Raw genomic sequence first — 27,679 nt, 5'->3', positions numbered from 1 at the left:
CATTCTAAAGTGTTTATGGACCAATTCCTACTTCAAAACCTCTAAAATCACAACTTATAGACCCAAAATCCAATCTACCACTTTTCACACATTTTTTACCACTTTAAGGGCTCAAGCAAGTCACATTTGACTTACCAAAGCTGCTCCAATAGACCAATTGAGCATCTAACCTTTAATTCTCATTTTCACCACCCCCACTTCCTTAAATTACCTTAAAACTTGACATTTTAGACTTTCTTCACAATCTATCAACCTTATAATCTATTTCTAACTTTTCATACATCTCATACCATGTTAATTATCATCCAAAACCAATCCATCTTCACAGTTCATCATTTTAAAATCATACAGTCACATTGAACATAATACAATTCACTCACAAACCTAAATTTAGTCCAAACATTTCAAGAAACACAAAATTCATCACATTCACATGCCAAACAACTAATTAAAGCAATAATCTAACTTCTTGTACCTCAAATCAATAGCACAACTCAAAGAAACCCCTACCGTTTGCTTGCACTGCAAGGCAACTTTAGAAAACCCTACAAATCACCGATTGATGATAGAAAACCAACCTTAAAACTTATATTGAGCTAGAAATTGAAGGAAAGGAACTCTTGATCCATGCAAACAGAAACATTTTGAAAAATAAAGAACCCTAGACGCTAGAGAAAAAGGTTAACCACTTACCTGCTCGATTCGCTTAATTGATCAATCAGATGCGTAGCCCTTGACGCAGTGATCGTTTAAGTAGCTCCTGATCGTCAAACAGGCATTCCAAACATGAGAATTTGTAGAGAAAAGTCGGAGAACTCTAGGGGAGTAGTGTTCTAGAGAGATAGACATGATTTAGATAATGAACTGAGCTTTAGAAAATTCTATTTATATTATAAGATTAATTTTTTTAAAATAAAATGTTCGTCTCATTATTTTAATACACCTATCTACTCTAATATTTTATTTTCTAGGTTCTTACAATTAGTACTAAAAACATTAGAAATAAAAATAAAGGGAATTATTTTATCATTCCAAGGTTGTGTGCTTTCTCTACAAAGAAATTATTGATTTTAGGGTAACGTTTCTCTTTTTTCTTTAAGAAAATGATTGATATACCTCTAAAATATTCACTAATGTGATATATATATATATATATATATATATATATATATATATATATAATACAAGTTATAAGTTTATAAAATATATAACATGATGAAAAGAAATAGACAGGAAAGAAATAAGAATCTATAAGCATATTTGAAATAATAGTGTATGTTGACTTTTTCTTATTTTTTGGCTTAATTATTTTTTTTTTTCTATTTTGGTTGAAAAGTTTGAAGTTGATATTTAGTGATTTTTTTCAATTGCGATTCAACTTTTGAAAAAAAAAATCATTATAATTAATGATATGTCAAGTTTTGATGTGATTTTTTTATTTTTATGTTTTGTAAATTTTTTATTGTCAACAGGTTTTTAGTGCGACACGTGATACTGTGAAAATATGATTAGCTAAATGGTTTAAAAGGTAATTTTGAGAAAATATTCGTGGGATATTGCACGTACCAAGCAAAACACAATGCAATCATGAGAAAACGATGGCAATTAAACAGGTTATAACAATTTCAGAAAATCCCAGTAGTTATAATGTGAACAGAAAAGTACTTGCTCAAAACAACTTCAGAGGAAATGCTATTCAGAAGCATTTCAAACGTGCTCACATCCCTTTAAATCTGAAACCTCATGTATTACACCGCGAGCATTTAGGATGAAGATATCAAGAAGGTCCCCCTGTAAAAACATTCACATTAAGTTCTAAGTTCATCCTACAGTCAAATGGTAATTATATCACACAAACTTACTGTGTATATATCTCTCTCAGCAGCAGATTTAAAAGCGATTTTAACCAGATTAATTGCTTCTTTTTCAGACAGTGGAGTAACGGCATCCTGAAAGAAAATTTTTAATGTTAGTGTCCGTCGATAAAACTAAAGAATCAAATATTTCAAGCAAAAGAGTCCATTTCACATGTCACCTTGACAGGTAACAATAGTGGGCTAGGAGACTTCAGCTGGTTATCCAGAAATGGTATGATAAGTTTGGATCCAGAACCCTGAGAACTATATCCAACCCTCTCATAGGAGCCAACAGCATCATATGTGAAAACACATCCCTTTCCTGTTTCAGGTTGAAGTGGCAATTAGCAATCATAAAAATGAGACGTGAAAGCATAGAAAGCTAAAAATAGCATACCTTCATTGTCCAGGCCACCCAAAATATTGAATGCATAATAGGGAAAGAAGCGTTTGTAATAAAGTGTGTTTGAAAGAAGCTGAGCCATTGCAGGGCAGCTCATTTGCTTGTTATGTTGATGCTGATAAATCTGCATTCAGAGTCAAAAGATGATATCACAATGAAAGGCTTCCAAGTTTTTTGTCACGGTGAACTAAAATAAGAGAGAAACTGAAGGTATATGACAAATAAAGGGCCTATTACAGCAGTTTCCCCAGTTTTACAAGATAAAAGAGTAGCCCAGAGCCCACACTCCTGCATAGTGGGGTATGGAGAGGGGAATATATATAAATGCAAAATGTAAAGGTATAAAACTCAGAGGTAAGTCAAGACTCATTCTTTACGGTAAACGTCAATATTAACATCTTAACATTGTCACCACTAGGGCAGAAAATCACAATGTATGTATTCCCTGATTCACATCAAGCATGCATATGTGCATTGTACCTTCCCCATCCCCTGACTTATACTGCTTTTGATTTCTTTATGCAAACCCATGAAGATCCTTCATTACACTGGATACAAATCCAACCTTTAAACTCATTACTTTATACAAGTCTGTAAGTCATTTTCAGTACTAATCATCCTTATGTGCTTCCATTTCAATAATTTCAAACACCAATATGTTAGAAAATATTGCTATTATCATAGTGAAAGTCAGTCAAAATATCCACAGTTCATTCCATCGTGGTTATGTAGGTGTCTACTCTCATTTCATAAGTTATTTTAATCAAGGGGGTTGCAAACAAACTAGATTGGACAGCTCACCAAATGCCTACTTTCCAAAACCTTCTGCAAGGCTTGCACATCAGCTTGGAAACCGGTAGAAGCCATTAGACAGTTCTCCGCTCTGTAAACAATAGAAACCTTAGTTATATCCTCAATCAACACAAACAAACACAATGCTAAGATAAAAACAATGCTAAGACAAAGTAAAGTAAGCAATTTCAGAAAAATTGAAAAATAAAAAAGTAATTATTTCGGACTATATTTAATTTTAGGGGAAAATCATACAACGTGTAGGTTTTGAAGTAACGCTTAGTGAGGATGGTGAGACCGGTTGACATTCTGGTGTCTGCGGCGATAACACAGTAATCGGCTCCAGCAATGGCAACACATGATCTACGCAAAGTGAATAAAAAAATCAACAAATGAAAAATTGAAAATACTCCTTCAGAGAGAGCGAAAGAGAACCCTTACCCTCCATTGTCATCGTATGGAGACCAATTAGCGTCATGGTGAGCGAACGGAAAATGGAAAACACAGAGAAGGGAGAAGAGAATGAATTAGGGCGTGGTTGCCTTGGTCTTTCTCTAGTCTTTTTAACTCTATTCTTCAGATCTAACAAGAAATTTATTTACCTTTTTACCCTTTTTACTTTTTTTTTTTTTTTTTACTTTTAATATATTCAAATTTTCATTCTGATCCAATACATTCCTTTTCTATCATTATCAATATCTTATTTAGTAGAATATTTTAAAAAGAATTTCCACTTTATGTAAAATAAAAAATATAAAAAATACAGTCAACCATTAAAAACGAAAGGAAAAATATATAATGAAATCATGTCTTATACAGAAAACAGAAATCTATGTAACTATTTATACATAGAAAACATAGACATTATTTTCTAATAAAGATAACTATTTCTAAATTTACATCTTCCATAAACCATCAATTTCTCTTATACCAAACAATATTTAAGTAAAAATACACTTATAATATCAATTTGAAAATCTAGGTATATTTGTGAAAATATAAACAATTTATCTACTCTGTTTTAAGTTTTAAACTTTGACACATATATTTATTAGACAATTTTATTTAATATTTGATTGATTTTAAGATGAAATTTGAGTACGTTAGAATTTGAAAAAAAAATAATGGAGTGAATAAGAAGAACATCTGAACTTTAAAGGATACAAGTCGGTTACTCTTGAAATTTTTTATTGGAAAATGTTGAGATCATGTATAAATTATTAATATAATAAATGTCAGATCTCTTTCAATGTAAAATATTAAAACTTGATATTTAAAGGTTTTGTTTTTTTATCTATATTACTTAACTTTTCTTATTAAAAATTTCTTAAATAATAACTAAAACTAAATTAATTAATTAATATAATAATTAATTTAAATATAAATTTATAAACTAAAAATTATTGATATTTAAGTAGTTTCTATTACAAGTAAAAAGTTATAATTATTTTATGAATTAGATTTTAAATTGGTCATTAACATTAATTATTAAAATTTAGATTTAGATTATTCAATAAATTAATGTCTAAATTTGCTACTAATATTATTAATGTCAGAAATATTATTAATCAACAACAAATAATAAAAAAATGATAAACCTGCCTTATTTATAAAGAAATCAATCCACATAAAGAAAATAAACAAAGGAAATAAAGAAACTCGACCTAAACACAAATGCTGGAAAACGTACGCATTGTGAATGCCAATATAGTGAAGTTTTTTTATGGGTCTTTTTAAATATTTATAGAAAATAATATAATATTAATAAAGCATAAGTTTAATTTATATAAAAATTACATCACTTTTAACCTAAATTTTAAGATAATGAATTTATTAATCTTTCTTTTATTTTGTGTAATGTAATTAAATTCATATTTAAATTCTCAAATCCTCTTATATATTTTTCACCATTACCACTATAAATAAATACCCGTAGATCAATATTGCATTTGAACATCCTCACTCAAAAACTTCTAACTACTAACATTTTGTGACCATAGTTGCCCTAAAGTGAATATTAATGTTAAAATATTTTAAGAACATTTTCTTTTGTTTTCCATTATCTTTGGATAAGTTACATATAAAAATGTAACCTAGTTTTATAGTGATATAAAAGTTCGCTTAAATGATAAAATTGGAAAGAAAAGTATAAGAGGTTGTTAATTCAACTCTTTTCATGTTTGATAAATATAAGATAAGACTAAATATGATTTTAGTTTGTTAATTTACAATAAAAATTTAAATTAGTCTCTTTTTTAAATTTTAGATTAATTTAGTCTCTCATCTTTATAACTATGTGAATTTAGTTCTTTTAATCAAATTTTGTTATGTTTATTTATGTTTTAACTGTGGTTATAAGTTAACACTTAAACGAAAATGTGTTAAAGGATATAAACAACTCAATATTATCATGAAATGTGTTTGAAAAATCAAATAAACTTAACAAAATTTAGTTAAAAAAATTAAAATCATGCATTTTTAAATCTAAAAAACTAAATTAAGTCAAAGTTTTAAAAATGGACTATTTCTAATGTTCACTTAAAATTAAAAAACCAAGAACATATTTGAGTTATATGGAATATAAGATTAGTCTAATAGATTTAAAAGAGAAAGTAAAAGATGTAAGTTTAAATCTCGGTAAGAAATACTAACAATTAACATTCTCGATTAAAAAAAATCATTATACATAAATCTGTTTACATTGCTTCATTTCTAATTGGAATGATTTTTTTTTCATTAGATTTTATTAAAAAATCTAAAAAAAATTAAAAAATGAAAGTGTTGTGTTTATTTCTTGCAGTAAATTTGTTAAGGCTAGATTCATCAAAATATCTAGATCTAGCTATGGAGGTTGTAAACCTACTTTTAAAGTCAAAATCATGCATTTCCTACACTGTGTGCAATGGTGGATGAAGTTGGTTGTTTTATTTTATTTTTTTAAAGAATGGAACATGGTTTAAGAGAGGTTAAAAAGGATATTCCATTACAATCTTAGAGTGAGTTTAATTTTTTAGGCAGAACACACTAGAGAGTGGAATTTGCAGAAGAATATAACTATTTTATTTTAACAAATTTCAAGAAAGGAACTTATCCAATAATAAAGGCATGCTTACTTGTTTTTAGTTCTATTGTGTCTTTAATTCAATTTAATCTTATTATTAATAAAAAATTCAATCAAAACTCTTACTTTTAGAAATGCAATAATATGGTCAAATATCACTTAATTAATAGTAAAATCATTACTAAACATATATGAAAGATTTTAATTTAGAAATATAATGCAATTTATAACTAATCCATATATAGTGACAACTTATAAATCTAAACAACGGTCTTTTTCAATAAATAGAAATATATATTTTTAAAATAAAGGGATTTATTAACTACTAAAAATGTTATATTATTTTTTAATCATAGAATTTGATTGAATATTTTATTAATACTGAAAAATCAAGGGTTAAATATGTTTTTCGTCCTCCAACTATTGGGCGTTTTTGTGTTTAGTCCCTCTTTCAAAGTATAGTACAATTTAGTCCTTCAACTTTAGAAAACTATGGTTTTAGTCTTTTTTACCAAATTTTTTAAACTTTATTTGTTCTTTCAAGCACGTTACATTATAGCATTTGAATTGTTTACACATTTTGACACATTTTTGCTTCAATGTTAACTGAAAAACGTGTTTGAAACAGCAAATAAAATTAAAAAAAATTGGTAAAAAGGACTAATACCAGAGTTTTCTAAGGTTGAAGGACTAAATTGTACTATATTTTACACAAAAACAGCCAATAGTTGAGGGACGAAAAACATATTTAACCCAAAAATCAATAATAGAAAAACAGTAATCTACCAAGGGACTATTATCAATTTTATAATCACCGTTTACATTTATTATATCCCAGAAAAAGAGTAACAAAAGATAGCCACGAGTTATGAAAGATATTTATCATAATTTTATTTTATGTTTTTGGCACGTAACTGGTTATTTAAACTCTATTTATTGCATATGTTGGTATGCTTTTGTTTTCAAGTTAGATGAGCTTTCACAGTTTTTAATTATTCATTTGGTTATTCACAGGAGAAGATACGAAAACTTCAACTAAGGTTGAGACATTTAAAGAATTTGTGCAATCATATTAATTCTAATGGGTTGAAAAAATTGAAAAATAAAACATATTGTTAATAAAAAAGTTTAAAAGCTTTGTGTTGCAAAAATTGATTTTGTATTTTCTTATTTCATGTGTTTTGAGTTGAAAATGTGTTCAAAGATTTTTTAAACTTGCAATAAATTAGTTATATATGAACACCAAATCATGATAATATGTACTATTTACGTTAACTAGTTAACTAATATATGTACTTATGATATTCAACAATTTTCAATTAAGTTATGTTTTTTAATAATTTAATATTTATATCAAAATTCTTTTTAAATATATTAGGTTTAATACATATTTTGTTCCTCATTTTTATCTATTTTGTTTAAAAGTGATTATAAACTTTTTTCACCATTGTTTAGAGTGGTCCTAATTTTTGTAATTTTTTTTTAATTTGATCCTTTTCTTAGACATTTAAATTAGGATTATTAATATATTTTTATCTCTTAATTAAATCTACATAATTCTAGAAATGAAAAATTAAATTGGTCCAAAATTTCGAAGAGGGACTAATTTTAATTTTCACTTAAAATTAATGAAGTAAGAACATATTTAACCTTAAAAATTATATTATACTTGATTGAAATAAAAAAACAACAACTAAACTAATAATAATTAAAATTTAGCATAGATGTTTTATCTTTTAAATTTCAATGTATGTTGGATAATGATAAAGAAGATTCATGACAATGATATTAGATTATTGTATTATAGTAAATAATTTTTTTAATACAATTGTATTGTAGTGATATAATTATACCTATGAGGGAGTAAAAATAAATATATTAAAAATAATAAAAAACAAAAAAAAATAAAGTATAATAGAATAAAGAAAATAAATTTTTATATTATCTTGTAAATCAATAATATTTTGTAACATTTCAATTATGAGAGTCACTTAACCGTGGCAAATATAATTTTTTTTTTCATAAACCAGTATTGACTATTTCATAAGTTTATAAACTTAATTACAACTTTAAAATAATAAATAACTAACTTTGGACACAATATAAAGTGTTATTCCCACACATTGAACTTTTACACAAATATAACAAATCTTTATAAACTCTCATAGAAGGTTCCAACTCTCATGGTTTACATAGTTCCAGAATCATCTGCATACCTATCTGCTCTCATATAACACATACATTATACGATCATGGCAGTAAAACACAACTAAAACAAACAAATGTATGGGTAGACTAACAAAATAAACATCAAAATACATACCACAATTATATCTCAAATGTTTAGTCTTTATCCCAATCCTATAACACTTATAACATGTTTAATATATCTAACACTTCCATCAACACATAGTAAGACTTTAACAAGAAACACAATGACCACCCAAACATTCCCTTATAAGGAATCATGACCAACCCACTAGTTCTACACATGTCCATGAAAGGTAACTCGTACCAACACTAACCATCTATATAAACATGTGTCTTTTTCAAAACTTGACTGCCTCATCCCTGTTTATCAAAACAGGACAATTTGAGTGGTCCTGCACCACAACTTTGGACTTAATCTCCCATACTTCTCAAGCTGGTCACATTAGCTCTAACTCAACTTGAGTTGGAACCTTATGGGCAAGACATCCATCCCTTTCTACCTCATTGCAAGAGGAAAGGACAACACTCGAATCCTAGTCTCTTCTACCGCCCTTCATGGACGAAGAGACTAATCTCTTCCATCGTCTCTTAAAGACGAAAAGATTCACCTTTCTACCTCTTCTCAAGTGGAAATGTGACTACCTTTCTACCCCCTCAAAAGAGGAAAAGTACAACCTCAGATTAGCAGAGTATGACAATAAGACATACTAAAGAAACGTAATCACCACCATACGGCGTGTTTGGTTCAACATCGTGACTCGCTCACTAAGCAAAACAATGTTCATGAAAAACCATTATCGCTCTTATCGTAACCTATTTTCTTCCTTAGCCTCGCATGGCATAAATGCCTCTTCCCACTTCATCGCAATAACAAAAGAGAGACCCTAGCTTCAAGGGTATCACTGCCAACCATGCTAGATCACTTCCTACTCTTGACTTACACAAATCTATCTATCTCCTATCCGCTCTTAACCCTTTCTACATGAGTATACCTAATGATACTCAAGTAAATATACTCCCATTATCACTTTGGTCAGTCTTCAATCAAACACATACCATTACAACACACATCCAATTAAAATCAACATCTCGACAACTTTCATTCATTTAAACACCTACACCGCAACCCACGTCCTATCATATCATTTTTGAAATGATAACAATATAATTCAGACCGTTATAAGTCAACTCCGATAACATTACATAGACATATTCCACAAGCCCATTACAAATTTTACATCTTTATTAATGCCCAAACAGGATTGCGTCACAATTTTTGACCTACAATGATTCCCACCAGTTATACAATACTCACACCATAAAGCTACCTTACAATATTAACAGTAGTTATTGTCAATCAAAAGATACTCCAAAACAACCATTGATCACAACTTTTGTCCTACAATCACACTACACGTCTGATTCCAAGAATGTACATCAAGTGTTAACAATCACAACAATCCTTAAAATCGGTATCCCATATTACATAGTCAATTAGAACTTATAAAGTTTATCCCAAGAATACTTAAGGATTGTGGGTACCTTTCCCTGAGTCCAATTATAATTTCATAAGATAACTCAACAACTCCATTCTTTTACATCCATGACAATACTACATATAAAGCATCATAAAGTGAAATAAAATGCTACCAATCCGCTACCTCTTTCATGCATAATTCTAACTCCAAAATGAAGCATACATTATGCAAAAGTTATAAGCATTTCAACCCAATTACCAATTTATTCTCATAATAAACAAAGAGCGAAATAATCAATAACCAAATCAATCCATTATCAAAACCAACAAACCAATTCTAGATCACAAGTTATCTACCAATGTCGTGTTGCATCAAGAATTGCACACTCAAATCGTTAACAACAATACAAACAAGTTAGCTCCCCAAACCTAATTTGCTTTCCATTTTTCGACTCACTGAAACTCAACCTCGAAACCCTAAATCCTAAAAAAGGGTTTACTTTGCCACCCTTCCTACGCTGGAACTCTCTCCCTCACACTGCTATTACCTTTCTCTTAGAGTGAGGGAAGACGAGGGTTGGCTCTTAAAGGAAGAGGAGAACGAGTTCTCTCCCTCACGGGGTTTGGACGTAATTTTGACTTTACCAAAATTCGAGCCCTGATCCTGCATGCCACACACAACAACACACTGGACATACCACTAGACCTACTCAAAGTTGATGATGATATAACCATTTAATGACATTTTAAGTTATTATATTTTACTTACACCATATTTTACACATTTTTTAATGCAAACCACCTACAACAATTTTACCCCACTCCAACAACCTCTAACTAATTAAACACCTTATACTTAAATAAAATAATTCTTATTTCATTAACCAATTAGGATACTAACTTATGTATGGAATATATTAATTTCTCATGTCTTACACTTTTACTATTAAACATTTAAATTGATAGTTAAACATTCTCACGTGAAAAATAAACATATTAAAAAAGAATAAAAATATTCAAATATGAGACATAATTTTTTTTTAATTTATATACATTACTTGAATATAACTTCTAATAAGAGAAAAAGTATCTTTGAGTATCATAGTAAGTGAAATAATTAAAAAAGAAAAAAAAATATAGCTAAAAGAAAAAGAAATATTATAAGACTAAAGATTGAGGATAATATATATAAAAGAAATGTTTATTATATTGTATATCATATATATTAGAGAAAAATTGGGTACAGTGAGAAAATCTCATGAAAAACGTATTTTTTTTATTAGGTTGTCTTCTAATTCTTTTATAAATAAAAATATATGTATTACTATTGTAAAATTTTATTTGTCAGTATGAAAAATAAGAGTTTTATTATACAAGATTTATATGTATTGAAGCTATATTACAATTAAAAAATTTAATTACATAGAACTGAAAACTGTAAAACCCTTACAGTTTATAGTTTAAGTAGAATGTAAACAATTATAATATATGGGAAGTCTTTTCCCATCATTTCTGATATTTTCTTATATTTTTTCACTGTTTTTTACTTTTTTTATCAGTGTTTTTTATTATAAATTTTGTATTTAAACACTAAAAATATTGTAAAAAATAAAATAAAAAAATAATTTATTTATGTTAAATAAAGAATTTCTATTTTAATTGCTATAGATTAAAAATATTATTAAAGAAAAAAACAAAAAATAAAATTATATTATTTCTATTATACATATGCATAAGTGATCAACTGCGTGCATATAAAATAATGAAATTATAATTATAAAGATAAATATAAATAATATTTACCATTTAAATTTAAATGTAGCAACTTTTATTTATTTTGTAAATGATTTTTTGAAAAAATATTAAATTTAGAAAGAACAATTGAATAAAAAAGTGACTTGAAAGACAAAATTAACAAAATGTGAATAGAAATAAATCAGTGAAAACACATTATCAAATTTTTTTATGATAAAAATAATAAATTATTATTAAAATTATAAAAACAAGTATAAAAATAATACAAATATAAATAAATTTATAATTTTATTGTAAATATTTTTTACCTTTTAGATAATTTTTTATTACAGGTAATTATTTTAATTTAAAAAATATTAAATTTAGTAATATAAATTTGTATATTTATTTATGAATAAATTACCGTAAAAATATTTCACAGACCAAAATATAAAAGCTGTAAAACCAAAAAGTAAAACCCATAAACCAGAGAACCAAAAAGGTGAAGAAGAAAAAACTATGGGCTTGGATCAACCCACAATAAAGTCCAAAAAAAAAAAAAAACTCAAAACACTGAAGGAGCCTCCAACAATTGGAATAATAACAACATAAAAACACGAACACTTCCCTCGGTCTTAACATAAATCACCATTTCCTTTCATATATTTTCTCTTCAGCATGTTTTTTTTAATTTTTGCCTTCTGACTCAAATTTTGAGTTTTTGAGTATTCAGAGTCTGCTTCTTCTCTTTACCCGAATTCTCTCTTTCTCATTCTCTATGTGTATTTTTGTCTCAATTCTTGTTCCAACTTAACTCAAGAGAGGAGCACAAACACACCCAACCGAACCTATTGTTTTCTTTTATTTTGTCTGATCAAACTCCTTCAGTGGTTTTCTTTCTCCTTGTCCTCGGAGATCTAGTCAACTTGTTTTCCAGCAACTTTCAGAGGAAAGCAATCTGGGAAACTCTGTAAGGTTCAATTTTTTTCCCTTTTCACTTTCTGGGTCATCTTTGTTTTTGCTCAATTCAAATGGTTTTATGCCAAAAACCATGCTTTATTTTTGTTCTTGTTTTAATTGGATTGGTTTTGATTTTTCAGGGATGAAGAGGACAAGGGATGATATGTACTCTGCCTCTGCCTCTCAATTCAAACGCCCCCCTTTTTCTTCATCGCGTGCTGATTCGTATGTTTTTTGTTTCTTTTTTCTTTTTCCAATTTTTTGCCCTACCTTTTTGTGTGTCAATTTTGTGTTTATCCCTCTGTAATTGGTAGTTTGCCCTATTTTGTGCTGCCTAAATGGAACCTGGACTTGTTGTTAAGTTTGTGTTTCACTTGTTGGGTTGAATTCATGCAGAGTTTACTTAGGGTTGTGTTCAATTTAACCTGAATTGACTTTGAAATGGACTATCTTGTGGGATCATGGGTTACAAGAAATGGATGTGGTAGTTAGGTTATTGCTGAGACAAATTGATTTGTTAAAGCTGTATTCGAGAATCTTATCAGGCAAGTAGTATGAGTAGTGTTGCAAAGTAGTATGAGTAGTGTTGCAATTGTAAATTACCTAATTTTTAATTTAGAAGAGGCATAGATATGTGGGTTCTCTTGTTTCAACATGATGATTAAGATATCACAACTTTGGTCAGATAGTTTGTATGTTGAATATGTGGAATGTTTGATATGTTGTAGAGATTAGCATGCCCTGATTATTAGTATTATGGGTATCTGAAAGTGAGTTTGTGTTCTGTGCATGAAGCTATGGACAAGTCCCTGGAAATGGAGGGGGAGGGGGTGGAGGAGGTAGCAATGGAGCTGGTGTTGGTGGGGGAGCAACTACATCCCAGAAACTGACTACCAATGATGCCTTATCCTATTTGAAGGAGGTCAAAGACATGTTTCAGGACCAAAGAGAGAAGTACGACATGTTCCTTGAGGTCATGAAAGATTTCAAGGCTCAAAGGTAGATTCTTGTCCCATTCTTTGGTGTTTGCACTGTATGATGATTTTGAATTGCAGAGTTTTGTAGATAAAAAACTATTTATCTCAATCTTTCTTTTGGTTATTTCCAGGACTGACACAGCTGGTGTCATAGCAAGGGTGAAGGAATTATTCAAAGGGCACAACAATTTGATTTTTGGGTTTAACACATTCCTGCCTAAAGGTTATGAGATAACATTGGATGAGGATGAGGCTCCTCCCAAGAAAACAGTTGAATTTGAAGAAGCAATCAGTTTTGTGAACAAGATAAAGGTGAATGAGTTATTTTGGTGGTTTTGATGATATGGTTTATTCCTATCTGTAATCAATATTTTTTGCTTTTACAGAAACGGTTCCAAAGTGACGAGCATGTTTACAAATCATTCTTGGACATTTTAAACATGTATCGCAAAGAGCACAAGGACATTGGCGAGGTTTATAGTGAGGTAATATGTTTTATACTTTTTCAGAGGCACATTGATGTTTTTTGTGTTCTCTTTAATAGAATATTTTGTTGGAAATTTACACTCTTTCTTTTAAACAAAATTTCTAGGTTGCCACCCTCTTCAAGGACCATCGAGATCTGCTTGAGGAGTTCACTAGATTCTTACCGGATACTTCTGCTGCACCTTCCACACAGCATGCTCCATATAGTCGAAATTCATTGCAGCGCTTTAATGAGCGGAGTTCTACAGCCCCAATGATGCGCCAAATGCCACCAGACAAGGCAGTAAGATTGATCCTATCCCACTTATATATGAATCTTGTAACCTGCCTTTTTTAATGAGTGGGTTGTGAGCATTTTTCTACAGCAACGTTATCGAAGGGACAGACTTCCTTCTCATGATCATGATATGAGTGCTGAACGTCCTGAGATGGATGATGACAAAACAATGTTGAACATACACAAGGAGAGGAAGCGAGACAGTAGGGATAGGAGAATGCGTGATCAGGATGAGAGAGAACAAGATCTTGATAACAGCAGGGATTTGAACTTGCAACGCTTTCCGGACAAAAAGAAATCTGTCAAGAAGGCTGAAGGTTTTGGAATGGCTTCTGACTTTCCTTCTTATGAAGACAAAGATACCTTAAAGAGTAAGTAAGCTTCTGCATTTCCTACTTAGGATGACATAGATACCTTAAAGAGTAAGCAATAATGTTATGCTTTGTGCAAATGCATATGTTTCTTGGTTTTAAATTCATATCTTATTTTAACTTGGCACTAAGATATGGGTTTCAATATATAGCAGACTTTTATCTATTTAACTAGTGTGATAATATGCACAATATTGAAGCAAACTTCCACTTAAGAAAACCAAAGAGGATAGGAAACTATAATAGCTTTTCTCTGGTGTCAAACATTCAACTGTAAATACAGAGTAAATCAGTGTAATTATTTAAAATTGGTTGTAAAAGCATCACTAAAAAAATTGGAATTTGAGTTGACCAGTCTGTGCAGTGTTGTAATATAAGATTTAGTGCTTATTTATAAACCCTTAAGTCTGGGAAAATAACTGCTTATTTTTCAAAAGTTTTTGCAGGAAGCTAACAAAAAAATAAGTGATTGCTTCTTCAAATCAGGCTAAACCTATCATGAACACAGTTCAAAAAATTCTTAAGCATGTTAAATTTGATCTTCACCAATTGATCGGGGTTCATATAGTTCCTTTCTTAGGATTTATATTTCTCGATAGCGTCTTTCTTGCTTAAAAGTTTTTCTTCCCTTTGATTTTAAATAGACTTGGGGGAATGAATAGCACTGGGATGATCATATTGACCTGTGGTTTTCTAACCTGTTATTATTTATTTGTTTATTTTCTATTCATGCCAGGCATGTATAGTCAAGCATTCAGTTTCTGTGAGAAAGTTAAGGAGAAGCTGAGCAGTTCTGATGATTACCAGACATTCTTGAAATGCCTTCATATTTTCAGCAATGGAATAATTAAAAGGAATGATTTGCAAAATTTGGTATGTGCCTGCTTCTGTGAGTCACATGCTTAAAAAGTCATGCAAGAAGGCATCTGTCTGCTTTTTCTCGTATACTTCAATTTGGGTATTCTTGCTGACATTGAGTTATTTTAGTTGTTACTTTCACTATTTATTTAGGAATTCCATAATGTTTCATTAATTGAAGTATGAAGGTTAGTTTGTGTTAGTTTTACTGAGAATTCTTGAAGACGGTTTAAAACATGCTTATCAATTCTCATGATAAACTGTTCAATGCTTTGACTGATGGTATATGGTGTTTCAGACAGTTAGTTGTTATTCATATTTTGAGTTATGTATATGCTTATTCTTCGGACCAGTGTTGGTATTTTTTGTTGCCAGTATTGACATGAAGGATTTAGCTGAAAATGAAATGAAAGGGATTTAGGAAGCTTTTGGTCCAAGAAAAATGCATGTTTCATGGTAGACAGTTAGAGATGACAGAATACAAAATGGTTGTATCCAAAACTCTTAGGACTGTGGAAAAAACGGGGTTAGTTGATACATTTAGGGTATTGATTAGTTAGTCTCAGGGTTAATGTGTTAAATAAATAGGTGGATGTAAGGGGAAAGGGGGACGGATATATGTAGATTGATCATTAGCTCTCTGTGAAAGGGAAACCATTGGCAGAGAGACTGCTCTTCTCGTTCTTCTCATTCTATTCAATAATTTTTTTCCTTTCTCCTTTCAATTCTTGTTTCCTGAGAAATTGGTCTGGATTTTGAGTTGCATGGTGGAAAGTCAAATGTGCACTGTGGAGAAATGGGCCGGCAAGCATGGGAAGATGCTTAAAGATTTGAAAACAATCATGGTTTTCATAAAGGAGAGTTTGTTTCACATTTCAATTTGTGGTTCCTAGTAGAAGCGCTATATATTTTTAGTATCACGCAGAATAAATAATCAATTCATTTGTATGATTGCATTAGAAATACAATATGCAGAAACCATTTTCATAGTCTTAGCTTTTGACCCTTTCACACCTTCCTTAGTTTTTTTTCACTTAAATAATAGATGAGATCTAGGTGGGAAGGTTTTTTCACATGCTCTCAAATGCTTTCTTATGAGTTTTTGTTGCCTCTTCTTGTCTTAATGTATATCATTTCAAATTTACATTTTAGGTAACTGATTTACTTGGAAAGCATTCAGATCTTATGGATGAATTCAATGATTTCCTGGAGCGTTGTGAAAATATCGGTAGTTTTTTAAATTTTTTCTTTTCTTTTTCTTCTCTTAATATTATTATTTTTTATTTATTTTCTCAATACTTGAGATAATATTTGTTTTTGCAGATGGATTCCTTGCTGGTGTCATGAGTAAAAGTATGTTTATATACAGTATATATATCTTATCCTCCTTGTGTTTATGCATTTTTTTCATTTCTTGTTTTGAGGAGGACGGAATTACCATTATCTTCTTTTAAGAAACCTTTCAAATTTGAAACCTAATGTTGAATCATGCTGAGTATTTTAAAGAGTTGGGGGAAGGGGAGTGTTGTTTCTTCCCATATATTAATGGTCAATATTGATGTTTCGAGTATTTTGATTTCAGAATCACTATCTACTGATGCTCATTTGGCAAGACCGTCAAAGTTGGAGGACAAAGACAGAGAGCACAAGCGTGATATGGATGGAGCCAAAGAGAAGGAAAGATACAAGGAGAAATACATGGGAAAATCCATCCAAGAACTTGACCTTAGTGACTGCAAACGTTGTACTCCCAGCTACAGGCTTTTGCCTGCAGATGTATGTAACTTCTATTTGATTCCTTTACTTGTTGGCTTTGTCAAAAATGTATAATGTTCTATAACTTGGTTTCTCCCCTCACATTTTGCAGTATCCAATTCCTACAGCTAGTCAGAGATCCGAGCTTGGTGCTCAAGTATTGAATGACCACTGGGTATCTGTGACTTCTGGAAGTGAGGATTACTCTTTCAAACATATGCGGAGAAATCAGTATGAAGAAAGCTTGTTCAGATGTGAAGATGACAGGTAAAACTTATGCAGGTTTTTTGTGTGTTTATCTCTTACTTTTGTTAGCACATTAACTTTTTATCTTCCTTTTCTGGGATCCAACTAATTTTATTTGTTTTTGTCATCTCTCCTGCCTCCTGGTTTCAGTGTTCCTTTTGGAGTTATTACTTTGTCAAAGATTTGTGTATTGAATCATAGGATGATGATATATTTTTTTATTTCTGATGTAGATATGAGCTGGACATGTTACTAGAGTCTGTGAGTTCAGCTGCTAAACGAGCAGAGGAATTGTATAATAACATTAATGAAAACAAAATCAGTGTGGAGACTCTGAACCGTGTTGAAGAGCACTTTACTGGTATGTGTGAGAATAGCGTCAATCGAAAGTATTATAGAATTATAATCTCTATATATATGTATGTATGTATATATATAATTACTGGTATGTTATTAGATCTTTATGAATTGATTTTGTCTGAGGTTACGAATTGCAGTTCTAAATTTAAGGTGCATTGAACGACTCTATGGTGATCATGGTCTTGACGTAATAGACATATTGCGGAAAAACCCAACCCATGCCCTTCCTGTAATATTGACTCGACTGAAGCAGAAGCAAGAGGAGTGGAGTAGGTGTCGTTCAGATTTCAATAAAGTATGGGCTGAAATTTATGCTAAAAACCACTACAAATCACTGGATCATCGTAGCTTCTATTTCAAACAACAAGATTCTAAGAATTTGAGCACAAAATGTAAGTTTGTTTGCTTTTTTTTTTTTGTTTATATTTCATGTTGAAAAGGTGCTTATGAAATAGTAAGCGCTTATAGCTATATCATATGCGTGTCAGAAAGTGCATGTAATTCTTAAATCGTAATTACCTACACATACTTCAACAATTACCAATATTGTGACACTGGCTGCTTTAAATAAATAATAATATTTTGAAGCTAACCATTGGCATTGGCATAAGCATGAATTAAGTGCTTATGCAGGAAGTGCAAAATTGATTCTAAAATGATCATTTATATCATCTACTCTTCAACTTTGGCTTAGTCTTACCCAAGTGTTATTTAGAAAGTTTGAGATTGGAATATCCTTAGCGCCTTCTGCTTAATGTTCTTTGAAACTGTGTTAAATTAGAAATACTAAATCATAGGCTGGGTCTGAAAAAGTAAGAGATAGATAGAGAGTGCATATAACTGTAACTCATGGCTGTATTAGGCTGCAAACATACTTCATGAAAAACGTCTAATTACCTCCAGGTATATCTAGCAGTTGCTATGCTTGTTGCAGATCTCACAGGATTTTTAAATAAACGAGTTATAAATTGTTCTTGTCAGGCAGCTTTTTTTAAATACTCACACATCATTGCATGTTTCAGTGTTATCTTTTTAGTCAGTTCTAAGATTCTGTGTTTGACATTATACAGCTTTGGTTGCCGAGATTAAAGAAATTAAAGAAAAACAGCAGAAAGAGGATGATATTATTCAGTCTATCGCTGCGGGAAATAAACAGCCTCTAATTCCTCATTTGGAATTTGAATATCCTGATGCTGCTGGGATTCATGAAGACCTGTATAAACTTGTTCGATATTCATGTGAGGAGTTATTCTCAAGTAAAGAGTTGTTAAATAAAATTATGAGGCTGTGGAGTACCTTTTTGGAGCCAATGCTTGGTGTTCCTACCCAGTCTCATGCAACAGAAAGGACAGAGGATAGAAAAACTGGGCATAATGTTCGAAATTTTGGTGTACCAAGCATAGGGGGTGACAGAAGCCCTCACGGAGACTCTCTTTCAATGAATTCAAGGTTACCAAAATCTGATAAGAATGAAGCTGATGGTAGACTAACTGACACAAAGAATGTTCACCGGGCTAATATGGCAACCAACGATAAAGAAAATGGATCTGTTGGTGGTGAACACGGTTGTAGGGATGATCCATTGATGGAGAAAGGACTGAAAAATGTAGAATGCAATGACAAAGCCTCCGGGTTTAGCAAACCATTTACCTCTGATGATCAAGGTGCTAAAAACAGTGTGTCAATTGCAATTAGAGGAGAAAACAGCCTGAACAGGACCAACTTAGCTGCATCACCAGGTAATAAACTTGTTAAATCAATGTACTCAATTCAATTTGACATTTCTGTTTTGATTAATGTTATTATTGTAAGAATCCTAAACTTGTTTATTTTTCTAGCGCGTGCCCTTACTCCATCACAACCAACTGATGTTGATGATTCTGTAGCCAAGTCTCAGGTTGCTAATGTACCATTGGTGGAGGTATGGGTTCTCAATTGAGGCAGATTTAACATGCTTTAGATGAAACGCGCATAGTCAGTCTTTGATCTATTTGCTTTCTATTTCTTTTTTTTCCCTCTTCTTTCTACCTTTTCTGAACCCAAGGGTTTTTTTATTTTTCTCTAATTGATAATTCATGTCTCTGTTTATCTTCGTATTTCAGGGATGTGACATGGCAACTCCAGTACCTGTGGCCAATGGTGTTTTAAGTGAAAGCATTAAAGTTAAAAATCACGATGAATCTGCTGGGCCTTGCAAAATTGAAAAGGAAGAGGGAGAATTATCACCAAATGGTGACTCGGAGGAGGATAACTTTGTTGCCTATAGAGATTCAAATGTGCAGTCAATGGCTAAAGCAAAACACAACACTGAAAGAAGAAAGTATCAGTCTAGAAACGGAGAGGATGAATGTTGTCCTGAGGCTGGAGGTGACAATGATGCAGATGCTGACGATGAGGACAGTGAAAATGTTTCTGAAGCTGGTGAAGATGTCTCAGGCAGTGAATCTGCTGGTGATGAATGCTTTCGGGAAGATCATGAAGAGGAGGAAGATATCGAACAAGATGATGTTGATGGTAAGGCTGAGAGTGAAGGTGAAGCTGAGGGGATCTGTGATGCACAAGCTGGAGGAGATGGCACATCTTTGCCATTGTCAGAAAGGTTCCTTTCATCTGTGAAACCTCTCACAAAGCATGTATCAGGAGTTTCATTTGTTGAAGAAATGAAGGATTCAAGGGTGTTCTATGGAAATGATGACTTCTATGTGCTTTTTAGACTTCATCAAGTAAGGATAATGTTTTTTCCTGGTGTTTGATATTGAAATATCTTCCTTGGTTCATGTCATAAGCTCTTTTTGAACTCGGCAGACTCTTTATGAGAGGATCTTATCAGCAAAAACAAATTCAATGAACGCAGAACTAAAATGGAAAGCAAAAGATGCTAGCTTACCAGATCCTTATTCAAGGTAAGTTTTCACAACTTATTCGAAGTCCCCCCACCAAATCAGTGTTCATTACCCCATTTGGATTAATTGTTCGTACTCTTTAGATTTATGAATGCATTGTACAACTTGTTGGATGGATCTGCTGAAAATGCAAAGTTTGAAGATGAATGCCGAGCAATTATAGGGAACCAATCATACGTGTTATTCACCTTGGACAAGTTAATATACAAATTGGTTAGACAGGTATATTGCCTTATCTTATTTTCTACTTTCTTTTGACTTGTTTTCCTTTGAAGGTTCTAATTTACCTTTTCTGCAGCTTCAAACTGTTGCAACCGATGAGGTCGACAGTAAGCTTCTCCAATTATATGAATATGAAAGGTCTCGGAAGCCTGGGAAGTTAAATGATTCTGTATATCATGCAAATGCTCATGTCATCCTTCACGAGGATAATATATATCGGATACAATGTGTAGGTCCTTTGTGCCAAGTCTGAAACCAAAAAAAGAAAAAAAGAAAAGTCAGCTTTCTTAACAGGAGCTTGAGTTCTCGAGGTTAATATTAATTTTGTTGTCATCTTATTGCAGTCCTCTAGCCCTTCACGACTATCCATCCAGTTTATGGACAATATGAATGAAAAGCCTGAATTGTTTGCCGTTTCTATCGATCCAAATTTCTCCTTTTATCTGCACAATGATTTTCTATCTGTCTTTCCCGGCAAAAAGGAACCCCATGGCATCATACTGCACAGGTACAGATTCTCCAAGATTAATCTTTTTGGTTTATTACTTCTCTTTTCTGTAATGATAATTGGGGTATTTGTTTTAGTAAGCATGAATAATCTTTAGCGACATGATAATATTGCCTACCTTTTCAACTGTGTAACGCTGAGTTTCTGCTTCTAATTTTGTTATGCTCAGAAACAAACGCAAATATGGAAACTTAGATGAGCTTTCTGCAATATGCTCTGCCATGGAAGGTGTTAAAGTAATTAATGGATTGGAATGCAAGATATCTTGCAACTCATCCAAGGTATGCTGTCTTTTAATACTTTTTGGTTTTCTCTTTTTGGAAATTACTGCTATATTTACAATATCATGGACATAATCTTTCCTCCTTTATGCTCATCTTCTCTCTCTTGATAATGATATAGTCCCACCAACGGTTTAAGTTGTAGTTAGTGTTGCAGTGTGGTTGTGCTGCAATCAGAAAAAACAATGGTGTGGATTTAAGAATTTTGTCTGTCTATCTAGTGGCAAAGCACCACACACTGACAAGGCTATTGAATTTATTCTTCTGCTTTGTAATTTCTGTGAAACAATGGTTAGAACAATGTTTTGTTTTTGCTTATTGGCAAGTTTCATCTGCAGATTTCTTATGTTCTTGACACACAAGACTTCTTCTTCCGGCCGAGAAAGAGGAGACGAATGCCGGCAGGGACAACAACTTCCCAGTTTCGTAGGGACAGAGAGGAAAGATTCCGCAAATTGTTGGAATGCTCGTAATTTATATCTTCATGAATATTTGGTCTCTAACATCACTATTGAAAACCAGCTGAAGGGACTCACATAATTTGATGTTTATAAGAGTCTTGGTGAAGCAACTTAGGAACCCTTTGGGTTCACAATTTTATCTGTTGTTATAGGAACTTGAATTTTCACATGTAAGTTAAGGAGGGGAATATAGATGGGATGTGTAATATGTTTATGAGGTCTCATGTCATGTGCCCTTCTTTGTAAATAGTTTGCTATATATATCTGTAGAATATTTGTTTATCAAATTGTTCATTAGTTGTAACAGTTACTTGGCCCTAGTTTTATACTTGATACTGTTCTTTCATTTCTCATGTTTTGTTCTTTGCTGTTTTGCTATGTTAGCCTCAAAATGTGTTTTTGCACTTTTATTTTTGATCATTTTGTTTGTAACACCATTTCTTCAATTGTTGGAGAATAAATTCTAACAGTTTTGGCTTGGAGAAAGACTACACAATTGTGACATTTTTGTAGTTAGCTTTAACAGAACAGGGTTTTAAGTGTCTTTGTTTTAAAATCCAGTAAGTGATTTTGAAAAAGATTAATTTGAATCATTGAATATCACCTCGATTTTAAAATTTGAAGTGAGTTGTTAACAAGATTTAAGATATCTATAAAAAATTACTGAACATAGAAAAGTTATTTTCTTTTCAATAAATTAAATGTGTGTTGATCTCTTTTTTGTAAGACAAATCAAACCCGATTATTTGTTATTAGTAAAAGTAAAATGTTTTTATTCTGTCCTAATAATCCCTTGAGTTAATGTTTGTAATTTTTTTATTATTTTAATAATATTTGAACTTTCTTTTTTATTTATCATTATATTTTATTTATTATATCAAATCAATAATTTTTTTTTAGTACAATATGGTAATCGACATAAACGGTAGTGTTGATGTAGATAATAACAAATAATTAAATTAAAATATTTAATTTATTGGGTACTCAAGTTTATAAAAGAATATTAAATATCGATAATAAAAGTCGATACAAAAAATAAATTACTCATTTAAAATTTATCACCTTTAATAGCAAATGAAACATGTCACTACTTTTCAGTGACAAAACTGACATTCTCTGTACCTTAATTTGTGAATTAGAATTTGACAGTACATACTTTAAAAATATAAGTTAATCCTACTTTAAAATATAATTTATAAAAGAATTGGTTTTCTGTATGATATTTTATTACTTCTTTCAAACATTATTATTTTTTTATTTATTTGATAAAGGCAAATAAATATTAAACCTTAATAATCAGGATAACTTTGGCAAACTGAAAATATTGTTTTCAAAAGTTAATAAATATTATTGGACTTTGAGATTTTTTTTTCTAAAATAACCCTCTTGGAACTTAAATAGATATTTCTTTTAGCTGAAAACAGAATATCCCAATTACACAAAATGTGATAGACACTTATAAAAATAAAATGGTGACCGATAGGTTTTATATTAGGATAATGATATTTAGACAACATTTGAAGTCAATCTGTGATTGATTAACACAGATTGACACTTAGTCAATGTTCAAATGTTGTAAAAAAAATATTGTCTAAATATCATTATCCTTTATATTATTATAATTATTATACTTGGTTATTGATCGATAAACTGACTAGTCTTGGATAAAAAAAAAATATTTTATTAATTATAGTATTTCTAAATTTCAGTCAGCTAATTTACCAACTATAAATTTATAGTTATAAAATGAACTTCTATCAAGAGTATATTATCTGTTCATCAACTGAATTATCTGTCATCTGAGAGTATCTATTGTCAAATAGGAACTTAGTTGCTAAATGTTGCCCAAAAGAACCTTAAACAACACAAAATCAAAGTTGTACTGTTTTTTTAACAAGAACAAAATTTTAACCTTTTTGTTCCAATCAAAGTTCTAATATCATATGGAGGTTATGGTGATTACTAAGCCACGTTGATGCAAACACAGAAATAGAAGAGAATCAAACCATCTATTTGTAACTTCCACTCCCTCCCTATCTTCCTCACCTCTCTCTTTTTCTCTCTGTCCTTCCTTTTATCACAATCTATCTCATTCATTTTAATGGCTTCTGCTTCCATATCCGATCCTTCTCTCTCCACGAAGAAGAAAAGGGTAACCTTTATTCCTCTCTGACTATCCCATTTCTCTGTATTTCTTCAAACAATTTTCTCACCTAATATTTGTAACCTGTTGGATTAAAGATATGAATTTTTTTTAACCCATGAAGGCATTGATACATTGCACTGCTTTCTCTTTTGTTTGGCTTAAAAGGGTAGCAATTTATTCATTCATCTTTTTTTCTAGTTTTTGGGGAAAAAATCTTTTTCTTTTTCTTTTTCATGGTTTGGAAAATCTTAATTTTACCATTTAATTGGCCTTTGGCGTTGTGAATGTTCAGACAAATGGTATCAAAAGTGTAGCAATTTACTTTCTGGCATTTTCTGCTTTTGAAATTTTTATTTTTTTAGCGTGGTTGTGATTTTTGTTATGTTTCAATTTTTTGTTGGTTTATGACACTGTGATTGATCAGACAAATGGGTCTGCGAAACTGAAGCAAATCAAGCTTGATGTTCGGCGTGAACAATGGCTTTCTCGAGGTACCTCTATGATCTTCATTTTCACCTGCAAATTTTTCATCTAATGGATGCTGTTTTCATGTTCATAATTAATCCATCATTGATATTGAATTTACTGTATTGTTTTTCTCCCTCTTCTAATGCTGAATGTCTGAACAATTTTATACAGACAGAATCAATTTGCAGATTCTTTTGTTTCTGTTAATTCTCTACAAGTGACATCGTTTGTCTCTTTTTCTTGCTGCTGCTTTTGTCTTTAATTTATTGGTTTCATCTATGGTTTCTTAATCTGGGATATGTTTGGATTAAAGTTTGCAAAGTACCTTTTTGGCCTATTCAAACTTTAATAAAAACATGCAATCGAGGCTGATACAAAAAGAAAAAAATCACGTAGTGGTGTGCAAATGTCCTGAATTGTTTAAAAATATCACCAAAGTACTTTTAATAAACTTGGACGTGTTCCATTTCTTATAGAGTAAATTACACTAAACACTACAGATGTTTCATGAAATTATACAAACTTTTTCTTCGTTTTGCTACCATGTAGCTTAAGTTGGAGGTGAAGATAAGTGGATAGTGTTGTATTTCATTTCCAACAACTTTTTTGCTCTATCAATCTTCAAGGTTAAAGTTTTTTTAATGTAATTACACACATATAATATAGATAGATCTTCTTTGTATGAACTTTTAAAATGTAACCTTCAAACTGAGAGGATCTTCATAGCTTGGCATGGTTAGGTTATGCAGGGCTGGTGCATCTTATCTGACATATTTGAAGCATCATGTGACCATGTTTCGTATTTCACTATGAATATGAGTACGTGAAATCTAAACAAAGTAAAGCTAGACTGAATTTTATTCATTAAAGGAGTGTGAGAATGTTCATATTATTATATTTTATCTTAAAAGAAGGTATAAACAATAATTAATTAATTGTTTCGAAATCTTTTGGAAGATACTAAATTTTATTGTTCATCTGTCTGTCATTGTTACATTGTTCTGTGTTAGTCAAAAAGGGAAGTGAAGTTGACTCAAATGGAAGGCTTGATCATTGTCCTTCATCAAAGAAAATTGTCATTGAGGAGAATAAATCATCATTCAAGGAAAATAGAAGGAAAAGAGGAGAGGACATTGAAGGTTCTTGCATTCAGGGTAATGATTCAGAATCCATTATAAATAGCTCCGTTCAAAATAGTTTTGATCTTGATGAGTCAGGGAGTGATTTTTCTGGGAGTAGCAGCAGCAGCAGCAGCATGAATGCTTGTTTATCAGGGAATGTCAGTGACAAAGAAATGGATGGAAGCCTAGATGACTGGGAGGTTGTTGCTGATGCTTTATATGCAAATGATAATCTGTGTTATGTGGTTTCAGAATCTTCTCCAGTTCAAGAGGCTGCCAAGAATCTCACAGCAGATTTCACAAACCCAGAGTTCAAATCAGCAGTTCCTGAATCACATCCAAACCGTCGAGCGTGGAAACCTGACGATGTTCTTCGGCCTCAGGGTTTGCCAAACCTCTCAAAGCAACATGGTTCTCAGTTAAACACAAACTGGCATGGTAACCACAAAACTGTACCTTTTTCATGGCAAACAATAATGTCACAACCTCCTCAATGTCCCATCTGTTATGAAGATTTAGACACGACAGACTCAAGTTTTCTTCCTTGTTCATGTGGGTTCCATCTCTGCCTATTTTGTCACAAAAAGATTGTTGAGGCAGACGGCCGATGTCCAGGCTGCAGAAAACCGTATGATCATGCAGATGGCAATGTTGGATTCGACATGGGAGTCAAGGCTTTCCCCTTTGCACAATCTTTCAGTATGAGTACAGGGTGCTAGGTTCTAGATGACAGATTTTGTTTCTGGAAATCATCATGTAAATGTTATGTTTCTCTTTTCACTTGATTTATAAGATCAAGTTTCATCAATCAAGAATATGAGTATAATAGTCAATAGGTAGAGGTTTAAACCAAGCAGATAAACGAGTTAGATCTTTGGGAAGTTTGATTTGCATTACCATTGTTTTTGTTATATGCTAATGCAGAAAACATAGTTAACTTTGAAGATTGAAATTTGAATGATTCTTTCTTTCTTATTTGGTTGTAGAATTGTAGTGTTGCACTATGTACCCAACTTCAACTTATATGAAAAATAGAACTTTTTTTTTATTGAGTTTATGTGAAGACCGTGCTTAGTTGCTTACATATTAAACATTATTCTTCAGTTATTTGTGTACCGTATGACCGTTAGAGATGTTAGAACTGGATGATCCCACATGTTAAGAACCCGGTCGATTAAGCATCATGAACTGAACGATTTCATCAGTTAAACCTTAAACATGGTTTAGAGCTAAAGACGATTATATTAAACTAAAACATAATTATTATAAGTTGGGTTGTAATTAGAACGGTGTTAATCTAAAGTCTACTCTAAAATATATAAATATAGATTTGAGGTATTGTAGTAGATTGGTTATATTTAATACACGTTTATTGCTGAACTATCGAGTATATGCTGACTTTGACATTGGTATTTGGTCATCTGAATGGAAATTACATTCGTAGNAATATAAGCTGAAACATCTCCCGATTGAGTTTCAACTATTGGTATAGCAATCATACTTTCTTCGCCTAACTAAGAACTTAATTTAGCAGCTCTTTTCAAAAGACGCGAATGTAAATAAAAAACATCCCGTGGATAAGCTTCGCGACCTGGTGGTCTTCGTAATAGAAGAGACATTTGCCTATAAGTCTGTGCTTGTTTGGAGAGATCGTCATAAATGATTAAAGTGTGGCGTTCACAGTATATAAAATATTCAGCCAGAGCTGCTCCTGTATAAGGCGCGAGGTATTGTAACGTAGCTGG

General features: G+C 31.3%; 3 protein-coding genes across 4 annotated transcripts in view; 2 read left to right on the top strand and 1 right to left on the bottom strand.

The window, feature by feature from the left end:
* Window positions 1-3,569, bottom strand: part of LOC106769592 (proteasome subunit beta type-1) — a gene marked incomplete at its 5' end in the record, with an annotated part of 5,420 nt that extends 1,851 nt beyond the window's left edge. Inside the window, 8 exon segments of the mRNA XM_014655272.2 lie at window positions 1-760; window positions 1,666-1,791; window positions 1,863-1,949; window positions 2,036-2,178; window positions 2,254-2,383; window positions 3,061-3,142; window positions 3,307-3,414; window positions 3,493-3,569. Of these exon segments, the coding sequence (XP_014510758.2) occupies window positions 1,708-1,791; window positions 1,863-1,949; window positions 2,036-2,178; window positions 2,254-2,383; window positions 3,061-3,142; window positions 3,307-3,414; window positions 3,493-3,569 (711 nt within the window).
* Window positions 3,570-12,164: 8,595 nt separating this feature from the next.
* Window positions 12,165-22,552, top strand: LOC106769582 (paired amphipathic helix protein Sin3-like 2). 2 transcript variants are annotated; one of them, XM_014655270.2, is made up of 23 exons: window positions 12,165-12,504; window positions 12,635-12,719; window positions 13,290-13,493; window positions 13,603-13,783; window positions 13,858-13,956; window positions 14,064-14,240; window positions 14,323-14,605; window positions 15,342-15,478; window positions 16,616-16,691; window positions 16,787-16,816; window positions 17,046-17,239; window positions 17,331-17,485; window positions 17,698-17,825; window positions 17,962-18,216; window positions 18,895-19,563; window positions 19,663-19,745; window positions 19,927-20,547; window positions 20,630-20,727; window positions 20,811-20,949; window positions 21,026-21,178; window positions 21,294-21,457; window positions 21,627-21,738; window positions 22,077-22,552. In XM_014655270.2, the coding sequence occupies exons 2-23, from the start codon at window positions 12,637-12,639 to the stop codon at window positions 22,209-22,211; spliced, it is 4,176 nt and encodes a 1,391-aa protein (XP_014510756.1). In that variant the 5' UTR covers window positions 12,165-12,504; window positions 12,635-12,636; the 3' UTR covers window positions 22,212-22,552. The 2 variants fall into 2 exon arrangements, with proteins under 2 accessions (XP_014510756.1, XP_014510747.1); XM_014655261.2 differs by having other exon boundaries at window positions 12,165-12,509.
* Window positions 22,553-24,115: 1,563 nt separating this feature from the next.
* On the top strand, window positions 24,116-26,986 carry LOC106764742. Its single transcript, XM_014649109.2, has 3 exons — window positions 24,116-24,351; window positions 24,770-24,836; window positions 25,824-26,986. The coding sequence occupies exons 1-3, from the start codon at window positions 24,301-24,303 to the stop codon at window positions 26,651-26,653; spliced, it is 948 nt and encodes a 315-aa protein (XP_014504595.1). The 5' UTR covers window positions 24,116-24,300; the 3' UTR covers window positions 26,654-26,986.
* Window positions 26,987-27,679: the final 693 nt, after the last annotated feature.

The sequence above is a fragment of the Vigna radiata genome, chromosome 1, assembly GCF_000741045.1.
Source record: "Vigna radiata var. radiata cultivar VC1973A chromosome 1, Vradiata_ver6, whole genome shotgun sequence".
NCBI lineage: Eukaryota > Viridiplantae > Streptophyta > Magnoliopsida > Fabales > Fabaceae > Vigna > Vigna radiata.
This window is presented reverse-complemented; position numbering and strand designations above follow the sequence as displayed.

Bases quoted from the DNA above. Each gene is read 5' to 3' on its own strand.
- LOC106769582 (XM_014655270.2), top strand. From the start codon at position 12,637: ATGAAGAGGACAAGGGATGATATGTACTCTGCCTCTGCCTCTCAATTC. The intron at 12,720-13,289 runs GTATGTTTTTTG...CTGTGCATGAAG, and splicing joins TCTTCATCGCGTGCTGATTC to CTATGGACAAGTCCCTGGAA. The intron at 14,241-14,322 runs GTAAGATTGATC...ATTTTTCTACAG, and splicing joins AAATGCCACCAGACAAGGCA to CAACGTTATCGAAGGGACAG.
- LOC106764742 (XM_014649109.2), top strand. From the start codon at position 24,301: ATGGCTTCTGCTTCCATATCCGATCCTTCTCTCTCCACGAAGAAGAAA. The intron at 24,352-24,769 runs GTAACCTTTATT...GTGATTGATCAG, and splicing joins TCTCCACGAAGAAGAAAAGG to ACAAATGGGTCTGCGAAACT. The intron at 24,837-25,823 runs GTACCTCTATGA...GTTCTGTGTTAG, and splicing joins TGAACAATGGCTTTCTCGAG to TCAAAAAGGGAAGTGAAGTT.